Below are 10,515 nucleotides of genomic sequence, written 5' to 3' on the forward strand. Positions count from 1 at the left end.
TTACATTTCCATGTGATGGTCATGGTGCATTGGCTGCATGGCTCAGGAAAGACATACAGGAAGCCCATAGTAAAGGCTTGAGTTTGCAGGCACAGTGCCAGAGATCTTTGTTCCTGCCACTAAGATGGCCTTCTATCATGGACAATGACGGGGAGATGCTGAATGGTGAGTCTGCATGGGACCTCTCAGTCTAGGGCTTTGCACCCCGGCTCTTGACCCAAAGGGACTGGCAGTTTCACTCAAGGATCAAATGCCACTAGGACCTGCCCAGTGGCCGCAGGGACCACACGTGGGTCCCTGTGACCAGAGTTGCTCAACAGCTTCCCAGCCCCCCATTCCTTCCTGCACCACCTCCCTCCAGTGTTGCCACCTAGTACCTCCAGCCTGAGAGAAGAAACTCTGATGAACTCATCTGCACTGAGGAGGGAAAGTTAGCTCCAAATGCCTGAGAGCCTGTGTTCTTAAAGTTAGCTGTTGGAGGAGGCAGAGATGATGGTCAAAGAGGCAAGATGAGCCAAGGGGCATAGTGTCCTGGAAGCCAGGGGAGGAAACCATTTCCAAATGGATGTGGTATGTGTGACATGTGACAGATGCTACAGAAAAAGTAGAGGAAATTGGAAATCTGCCACTGCTTCCCTGGTAGGGCTCCACAGGCACGTTTATGGGTTTTACCCTTTGAGAAGCCCGCCCTCAGGCTGCTTTGGGAGTGAGCCTTCCCTGCAGCTTAGAGCTCAGCCATCAGGTCTCCGCGTTCCCTACAGGCAGCACTTGCGAGGCTGTTTTGGCCACAGAGAGGCATGTAAGGGCCACTAGAGGCCTCCTGCTCCAAGGCTGCAGGGGACAGACGCTGCCAGTAATCAGTCTCCCAAGAAGGAGCTGAGCCAGGGAGGCAGAGGATGAGGGACTTGGAAAGACTGTGGCATGGGAAGTTGCCTGGGATGCAGGCACTGCAGCTCCCCGCCCCCCCTCACACCTGTTCTTCCTTCCTGTCCCATCCCCCTCAAGGACAGCTAAGGATGGAAATTGGAGCAGAGGACACAGGCCCAGGTTCTGCCCTCGGGAACTCACAAACCACTATGGCAACACAGCCCACCCTGGGCCTTGCACTCTGGATGGCCTAAGGAAACATAGACAAGGCCAAAATTTCCCTCCCAAACATTCTAGACTTTTCCCTTTTCCCTAAGTGACAAGCATGTTTTCATCCCCACTGCTTCATTCTAAAGGGAACAGAAATCACCCTAATGGCTATATACCCTTCCCTTGATGGGTCACCAGAAGCCACTCAGATCCCTGGGCCTGGAGCATTCTGCCTGCCTATCTGTCTGCACTCCCTGTCCCCAGAGGCAGAGCAGGCACAGCCCTGGATCCTCTCTGCAATCCTTAGACCTTAGGCATACCGCCTAAGGCAGATGGTTAGGGTGGCAGCACCTGTATCAATGGTTGGTCATCCGTTTCTCAGGGAGAATGTGAATGGCTCCATCCCCTTCCAACTGACTGAGGCAGGGTGGGCCAAGGCCCTGGATCTTGTCAGAGATTTGGGGTGTTTGAGAGGGAATAGTGAGGCTAGAGTAGGACTCTGGGCAGCACGGCGCCCATCGCAATGGGAAGAAGTCAGTAAGGAGGGCAGTGAGGGAGATCGAAAGAGTTGCAGACCCTGGAGGATGCACAGGATGCATGCTTTCCTACCTTCCTTGTCATCTGTAGCGGCAAGCCCTGTGTGGGCAAACAGGACTAACTGGCCACCGGCTGATTTGTCATTATTTGTCTTCTCACCTACCATTCCCAGCCAACCATTTAGGTTCTCGCAGGAGACACTCTTTAGGACTCATCTGTGAAATGGAGAAGTCCTCATTAGAACTGCTGTGGCTGCAGCCTTGCAGCCAGAGCAGCCTTGAAATCTAGCCTTGAAGTCTAGCCTGGCTTGGACAGTCAGTTCTCTGGATCCTGTGAAGCGATCATCCAGTGGTAGGGGAAACAGAGGGAGAAGGCCTGTCTCAGGGAGCGCCTACCCTGACCTAATGCAGACTTAAACTCACAGGAATCTAGAAAGACCTTTCCAAACAAGTACATAGGAAGGGCCCTGAGGAGCAGGGCAACTAGTATGGGAGGTTGGAGAAGGTGGTCCTTTGGGTTTAAGGAATTGCGGTAGGCTTCCTGGGGGAGGTGGATCACACAGGACTTAAAAGATAGACATCCAGGTGGGTGTAAGTAGGGCTGAGATCCTTGGCTCTTCCACCCAGCTCAGTGTCTTCCTCCCGTGGTAGATGGGTCTGTTCCTCCCTCCCTGAATACCCTGCCTGCTGCCAGGGAAAAATGCCTCCAGAGGACAGGTGAGAGCAGCCCCCTGTGTTCACTTCCTAACAGCTCCCTACCTCTCTGCTTTCTCCCGCAGGACCCAGCCGCCGCCTCCATCTCAGACGGAGACTGTGACGCCCGGGAGGGTGAGTCAGTAGCCATGAATTACAAACCATCCCCGCTCCAAGTGAAGCTGGGTGAGTGTGTCTGGGGGGTGAGGGAAATGTGGGGAGTGGACAGACAAGGTGCTCTGGGCTGGGTCTACAATGAAGTACCACAAATAAACCAACTCAGGCTAGCTGATTCCAAGACTCCAGCCACCAAGTCATTGGCACTGCCAGGCACCTTATCTCCTGCAAGGCCAAGAGGGAAATGACAGTTCTCTACAGGAGCCCAGAACGCTAGAGGCATCTCTGAGGCCAAGAAGGCTCCAGGTATTCCAGGGGATAGCTGCAGGGGTAAAAGCATGGAACCCCAGAGAGTGGGTTGGAAGTCCCATCAAACACTGGGCCAGGCTAAGAGGAAACTCCCTTAGAGGTGGGGTGTCAGTTGCTGTGTCTGAGGGGTAGAAAGGAATGAGGCTCCCAAAGCCTAGAAGCTGAGCCCCTCTCCCCATTCCTATGTCAGCCTATCTGGAGAACTCAGGATCTCGTCGGCTCCTGTTTGGGAGAGCTTTCCCATAGTTTCTTTTTTTTTTTTTTTTTTTTTCCTGTATGCGGGCCTCTCACTGCTGTGGCCTCTCCCTCTGCGGAGCGCAGGCTCCAGACGTGCAGGCCCAGCGGCCATGGCTCACGGGCCCAGCTGCTCCGTGGCATGTGGGATCCTCCCAGACCGGGGCACGAACCCGTGTCCCCTGCATCGGCAGGCGGACTCCCAACCACTGCGCCACCAGGGAAGCCCCTCCCATAGTTTCTTAATAAACCCAAATCTCTCCCCCACTTTCCAGGGTCACCTTTCCCTTGGGGGTTTATCTCACATCACCTCCAAAGTCAGTTTATGCTACAGCCTGCTCCTTTGAAGTCACATGTCTCCCAACCTTTGCCCAGAGCTCCTGCAGCTGCTGCTCTCGCTTCACCCTATGCCTAACACTGCATCTCTCCCTTCAGGGACCAGTTTCACTCATCCAAGGCTGCTGTGCATAACAGACTTGTAATTAAAAATTTGCCTTCGGGAATTCCCTGGCAGTCCGGTGGTTAGGACTCCGTGCTTCCACTGCCGAGGGCCTGGGTTTGATCCCTGGTCAGGGAACTAAGATCCCGCAAGCCACAAGGTGCAGCCAAAAGTAAATAAATATAAAAATAAAAAATAGAAAAATAAAAATTTGTTTTCACGAAGAGGAATTATAACATAGTGCATCCAGGAAAGAGTTAACAATTAAATACAGGTCATCACTATCCTTCAAAACTTCTCTGCCGGGCCTCCCTGGTGGCGCAGTGGTTGAGAGTCTGCCTGCCGATGCAGGGGACACGGGTTCGTGCCCCGGTCCGGGAGGATCCCACATGCCGCGGAGCAGCTGGGCCCGTGAGCCATGGCCACTGAGCCTGTGCATCCGGAGCCTGTGCTCCGCAATGGGAGAGGCCACAACAGGGAGAGGGCCGCGTACCGCAAATACAAAAAACAAAAAACATCCGTGCCACCCTCCTGCCCATCTTCCTCCTCAGGCTCCAGCTGCCCATCAAATACTGGACCCCTCCTTCGTCCTGAGAACCCTTTCCCATCTGTTCTAAAACATTCTCCCTCTGCAGCTGCCAGGACTCCTTTTCACAGAGTCCTGTTATGTTATTCAGCTTTTTGTTAACCTTGTTTTTCTCCTTCCAGGCCAAATGCTGGGAGCCCCTCAGGCTGTTTTTCTAAACAAGAGAGTAGTCCTCTCAGTGGAATTTGTTCATTGTCCAACCGCAAACTGTTTTTGAGCAGCCAGTTTTATTTGCTTATTATTGTTTAATTTAACAATACAAGTATTTTAACAAGTATAACTTCTCCTTTACTCTCTCCAGTCATATTCTCCTCCCCAGAGATCATCATTCCAAGCGTTTTTTATTTTTTTCATTTTATTTTTTAACACAAGTGGTATCATACTGTACATATTTTCTGAAACTTTTTTCATTTTTGTTTTTGTTTTTGTTTTTGTTTTCTTAGAACCCCTTCCAATATCAGTATATAGAGAATGACTTCATTCTTTTAAATAGTTGCATACTAGTCTGTAGTTTGGTTTTCCCAGTTTATTGTTAGCATTTTTTCAGTTTCAAACAATTCCAACATGCTTTTAAAATAACACTTAAAAAATAAAATAAAATAAAATGACACTTTTTTGTCCTGCCCATTACATTACCACCAAAGCTCCTCTAGAAAATTCACAACCTTGTCCCAGTTGCACTGAGGAAAATCCCCACCAGGAACTTTAAGGCAAATTGCACCCCCTAGAGGCTTGGGGTGGTAATGGCAGGTGCTGCCTGCTGGAAAGGAGGTGGAGGCAGGTTTGAGGGAGTCAGGTGAGCAGTGGCAAAGAAAGAGGGTTAGAGACTGGGAGATGAGAGACGCGGAGACATGGAGGTCGAGGAAATTCCAGAGTCACGGTAGCTGGAAATGCCCATCCCATCCTTCCTCTCTGGAGCGTGTGGTTATTTTATGAGAGCTTTCCCCTGGCAGTCCTTTTTCCTACATGGGGGCTGAAATGACGAGGAGGAATGGGTAGCCAGGCCTCCTCTAGGGCCCAGACATCAACTGGCTACTGGTAACAGGGCCACACATGAGGCAATGGGTCACCTGGTTGCCAGCCCCATGAATCTGGTAGGCTGTGGAGCCTCAGAGAATTCAGAGGCTAACAGATGAGTCAGAAGTAGTCTAGGCAGAGGGGCTCCCCCAGCCTCCTGCCCCTTACCCTGCCAGCCCCATGCTGCCCCTCCTACTCCACAACCTTCAGTGGCTTCTTTTCCTTCTGCATTAATCCATAACTCGTCTGTTTGGCACTCAAGGCCTTCATGCTCTGAGTCTGTAATCAGAGGGAGCCCCCAGCCCCTTAGCACAGGACCTGAGACATGACTGGTGACACAGATGTTTGCTGAATAAACGACTGAATAAATGTATCCTACTTTTCTAAAGTGACCTCCCTCCATCTTCACCCCTCCATCCCATCCACAACCACACTTATTACACTCAACTTCTAGATGCATTTTTCTATGCACTACCCCTCCTGACTAGAATACCCTCCTCTCTCCATCTCAAGGTGTCACCTGCAGGAAGCCCCGCCATCCTTCGGCTGTACGTCTCCTGCTCCAACCTTTCTCTGGAATCAAGCACACACTAGCTGCCCCACTTGGGAGTACAGCTCCTGGAAGACAGGGGTCAGCCTCCTCATGTTGCCCCCTCATTATCTGCCTCAGGTAGATAGTGAGGAGAGAGCCAAGTACTGTTTTCTCCCGAGGAGCAGGGCCTGGAGTTGGATCCCTGCCTCAGTTCTTAGAGAAGCAAAAGGGGTTTCACAACATGGAGGCCCAGCCCAGGCTGCCCCAAATAGTCAGGCAGGGCGCCCCTGGGGCAGGACACAGCTTCCTTCCCATGTTCCCCTGCAGAGAAGCAGCGGGAGCTGGCCCGGAAGGGCTCCCTGAAGAATGGCAGCGTGGGGAGCCCCGTCAACCAGCAACCCAAGAAGAACAATGTCATGGCCCGGACAAGGTAGAGGCCGCCCCGCCCCACCCCGCCCCACCTCCCAGGGCCCTGCCAGCCAGCACCATCTCTGCTGGTTCCGAACCTCCCGTCTTCCCTCCTTCCTCAGGCCCAGCTCCTCTCTGAGAAGAGAGGGTCTCCCCGGATCCAAGGCGGCGAGGGTGGGGAAGGGGTGAGGGAGGTGGTCGGCACGGCCTAACCCAGTTCCTCGCCAGGCTTGTGTGCTCCAGTTGCCCATCCAGTCCCCACAATTCTCCACGCAGGCTGGTCGTCCCCAATAAAGGCTACTCCTCGCTTGACCAGAGCCCAGACGAGAAGCCACTGGTAGCCCTTGACACGGACAGGTGTGTACAGAGACATTGGGGCAGCCGGGCAAGCCACAGCAGCCTGTGCAAACACACGAGTGGGCTGTGCAGGACATACTTGCTATATTGTCAGAATTGGGGTGTTCCTCAGCCAGGAGCTCTCCAAGTGTGAACCCTCCCAAGGAATGGAACTTTTCACCTGGAGGTGGGGGAGAGCAGAGAGAGGAAAAGCCAACTATGCAATCTGCTGCTGTCCTGGAACAGCTGATCCAACGGCTGCCCCTAAAATGGGCCCTGATGCCTTGCATGGCGGCCTGCCCCCTCTGAGGAAGGTGCCCTACTTCTGGGAACATACCTGGCTAGATCTGGACTTTGGGAAAACCCAACAAACCAGGGTAATTTGAGCCTAGAAAAAAAAGGAGGGAGGGCTCTGGGGGATTTAGGAGGCTAAGGGGGGCAATTAATTTAGAAGGGTGGAGCTAGGGAACCTGTCTTGAAACTGCATTCACACAGCAAGCACAGTTTTTACGGAGACCATGCTGTTTATCTGGAAGTGTCGGGGAAGGGTGAGGTATTGACTGATGGCGGTGGGGGGAGGTAAAGAGAGTTTTCTATTTAATATCTGGGAGTCACTTCCTCTCTGTCTTCTTTCCCCTGCGGCCAGTGATGATGACTTTGACATGTCCAGATATTCCTCCTCTGGCTACTCCTCTGCTGAGGTGAGGCCCCATCCCTTCCCGTCCTAAACACACGTAAGCAGGCCCACCTCCAAGAGAAGGGGTGGGGCCAACGCCAAATCACACCCTGAGAGGAGCAGTGGGAAAAGCTAGGCGGAGCCCATGCGGGGTCGGGGCCTGGGATAAGATCTGTCCGGAAAGAAATGTGAGGCCTTGGACTTCGCCTCTTAGTGCCGGGAGCCCAGGGTTAGGGACGGGGCTTGGACCCGGGTTGGAACAGGGCCCTTACCTAAAAGACACCTTACGGGAGTGGGCCTGAAATGAGGGCAGGGCCCGAATAGAGGCAGGACCTAAGGTGGGAAGTTGCCCTTAGAATGGGGTGCGGTGTGTAGCGGGGCGGGGCCCCAGGAGGACAGAACTGAGGCTGGGGCTGAGGAGGTGCAAAGCCTGGGGTTTCAGAGACCTGGGATGCGACGGGCTGGGCGCCGATGGCCTGGGCATGTGGCCTCGGCCCTGCGTGGTGCCTCCAGATGGCCCCAAGCCTGACCTCCCTCCCCTTTGCCTACAGCAGATCAACCAAGATTTGAACATCCAGCTGCTGAAGGATGGCTACCGGTTAGACGAGATCCCCGACGATGAGGACCTGGACCTCATCCCCCCCAAGTCCGTGAACCCCACCTGCATGTGCTGCCAGGCCACGTCCTCCACCGCCTGCCACATTCAGTAGCTGGCGGGGCCGCTGCGGCCGGCCAGGGTGGGGCCGCCGGGGACCAGGTTGGACCAGGCAGGGGCCAACCCATCCCCAGCTCGTCCACCTGCCCCCGGCCCCCGCGCCCCCTACAGCCGCCAACCTCGTAACAGTCATTGCTTCCTCCTATGGTAGGACGTGTACCTCTGTGTGTTCATGGAGCCGGAGAAACCAAAACCAGGTCTCTCTCCACCCCGGGGGGTGCTGAGGAGGGGAGGGGGCGGTTTGTTCAGTTACTTGGGGGACCTCGTCCAGCATCCTGCCCCCTCCCCAAAGCTGCAGCCCAGTAGAGGAAAGGGGTGACTGGACTGCAGGGAGGCCAACAGTAAGGAGTGGGGGAGGGATCACAAAGCCAGGGGTTTGGACACCCCTACGTGAAGCCATGAATCCCCCAGCACCAGCCCAGGAAAGGGGCTGGGAAGGAGAAAGGCGCATGGCAGTAGAGGCAGGCCCCAGCCCCTTAGAGCCGCCTCCACATGCCCCCCAGCTGGCCCACGTACCATCTGCGTTCCTCCCCTCATCTCTAGATGGGAAGCCTGACAAAGCTGCCCAATGAGGTATTATTGTCCCCCACCCCTCGGGGACCACTGCCTTCTTTCTCCTCTTTGCCCCATTCACCCCCCTTCCTTGCTCTCTGGATTGTGTGGAGGGTGAGGTGGGCCTTACAGACAGCCAGAGTTTAGGGCGATATGGTCTGCCCTCACCTGCCCCTAACTAATGCATCTGTCTCTCTGTGCCCTGCCTCATCCCCCCACCCAACACACACACACACACACACACACACACACACACACACACTTCTGTTCTGTTCATTGGTCTCTGTCCCAGGCTGGAAGCAGGAGTTAAGGCTGGCCTCGAATGCCCCATTCCGGTCTCACTCTAGCCCAAGATCCCAGAGGCCTGGGATGGCCTTGAAGATGGAATCTTCAAGGAAGCAAGCCTAAGAGAATACAGTGGCTGCATGTGTATGGCAGGGACAGCTTGGCAGAACGTGTGTGTGCCTGGGGCTGTGAGGGCGTGTGTCTACATCTCTGCATTGGGCCTGTGTCTCCAGATGTCTGGCATCCGCTGTGGGGAAGTGACTGTGTGGCCAGTTAGCAGTGTGAGAGGCTGCTCACCAGTGCAGTGGGCTGGCGGTCAGAAGGCTGGGTTCTGTTCCTAGCTCCGGCACTCTCCCCATTACCTCCAACAAGCCACTTATATTCTCTGGCTTTCAGTTCCCTCCACTGTACAATGAGCAGCATCTGAAATTATTTTTAAGGTTCTTCCAAACCTGAAGGAATTTCTTCATAGGAATTTCTGTGGACGTGGATAAGGAGGTCTCTGTGTGTCTTTTGACTACATCTGGTGGCTTCCTGAGTTGCACGTCAGTGTGGAAAAGAGAGGAGGAAGTTCCTTTGGGACCTGTGTATGCCCGAGTACAATCGGATCTTTTGGGAAATGCATGAGTGTGTGTCTGTGGATGTGCACGTGGACGTGGGTATCCATGGTGTGTGTAGCTGTGTGCGGTGTCTGAGAGTCAGAAAGTATGTACTACTGCTTCTGCTGCTGTTACTTGGTGGTGGCAGGGGTGGGGGTGGTGGCTAGAAAAACTGAGGATGAAAATCAAGAGGGAGAAGGCCCTCCCCTGGGCCTGGGTAGTATAGATCTGCCCCGTGCGAAGGAAAGCAAAAGCACAGATAGCCCACGCCTGGTCAGGTCTATGCTGCACAAACCCCGTATCCCAGGGCCACTCCAACATGCTGACCCCCCACACACATGCTGGCCAATCCACTCTAATATATACCACTCACATGCTGCCAGTGTGCACAGGACACACCCACAGCCCAGTTCCTGGCTGCCAGTCCTGGGAGGTGGGAGTTGGAAGGGGGCGAGGGCAGCGAGAAGAGAGAGTAAGGCTGCTGGCTTAGGAGGGGTAGCACCTCTCCCTGCACCACACCCAGGGGCTGCCAGCTCCTGAGTGCTGAGGTACAGCTCTCCACCCTCAACTCCTCCAACCCACGCCTAACTCCTCCAGTTCAGGGACCCTGGTTAGATGATGAGAAAATGCAAAGGGAGGCAAGGACGGAGAAGGCACCTGGAGGACTCACACGGCCCGTACTGGCCCCCACCTGAGCCTGTTTCTCCCCCCGCCCCGCCCTGCCCCGGTCAGCATACCCAGCCCCCGTCATCTGGGCCCCAAAACCAAGCTTCCTACTACTACTACCACCACCACCCCGGCCTCCTTGACTCACCCTTCAAGAACATGAGTACCTCCTCTTTTCCAGGCAGGGCCCCCGCCAAGGCTCACTTAGACTGCTGCCTTTGCTGCTGACATGCTGTGTGACTCTGGCCCACTGCTCAACCTCTCTGGCCCTGAGGAATAAGGGAAAGGCTCCCACCCCACAAGATATACCTAATTCCCTGGCAGGCAAGGGCTTCTAGCTGAGGCAGTGTAGCGAGTATAGCGGAGAGAAGTACGAAGCTGGCAGCCAGCACTTTCTGGGTCTAGGGATAGTGCATGGTTCCCTCCTTCCCTGTGTGGGAGGTTGGAGGGGAGGAATCGAGACCTCAGTTTGCCCCCTGCCACCCTTGCCCCTTGTAGATACTGCCTTAACACTCCCTCTACCCTCAGCTCTGGCTGCCACCCAGCCAGGTTTCTCCGTGCTCACTAATTTATTTCCAGGAAGGTGTGTGGAAGACATGAGCCGTGTATAAAATTTTTTTTAACATTTCCATCGCAGTATTGACCATCATCCTTGGTTGTGTATTGTGTAACACAAATAATGATATTAAAAGCATCAAACAAGCCAGCCTCAGCTCCCTACCTGGGGTGCGGGCAAGG

At 54.4% G+C, this 10,515-nt stretch overlaps 2 protein-coding genes across 13 annotated transcripts in view; one reads left to right on the forward strand and one right to left on the reverse strand.

Annotated features, from left to right (window-relative positions):
- The window catches only part of FAM219A (family with sequence similarity 219 member A), a 78,811-nt gene extending 68,332 nt beyond the window's left edge, over nt 1-10,479 (forward strand). For 3 of the 12 annotated variants that reach the window (XM_067041297.1, XM_059072819.2, XM_067041301.1), the window contains 5 exons: nt 2,393-2,492; nt 5,868-5,970; nt 6,225-6,305; nt 6,931-6,985; nt 7,515-10,479. In XM_067041297.1, coding sequence (XP_066897398.1) covers nt 2,393-2,492; nt 5,868-5,970; nt 6,225-6,305; nt 6,931-6,985; nt 7,515-7,670 — 495 coding nt within the window. In that variant the 3' untranslated portion in view covers nt 7,671-10,479. Of the gene's footprint in view, nt 1-2,392; nt 2,493-5,867; nt 5,971-6,224; nt 6,306-6,930; nt 6,986-7,511 lie in introns of all 12 variants that reach the window. The other 9 variants (XM_067041296.1, XM_059072818.2, XM_067041300.1 and 6 more) reach the window with 3 other exon arrangements.
- The window catches only part of DNAI1 (dynein axonemal intermediate chain 1), a 130,100-nt gene that overhangs the window by 106,594 nt on the left and 12,991 nt on the right, over nt 1-10,515 (reverse strand). The gene's annotated exons all lie outside the window — the stretch shown is intronic.

This window comes from Kogia breviceps, chromosome 8 (assembly GCF_026419965.1).
Source record: "Kogia breviceps isolate mKogBre1 chromosome 8, mKogBre1 haplotype 1, whole genome shotgun sequence".
NCBI lineage: Eukaryota > Metazoa > Chordata > Mammalia > Artiodactyla > Physeteridae > Kogia > Kogia breviceps.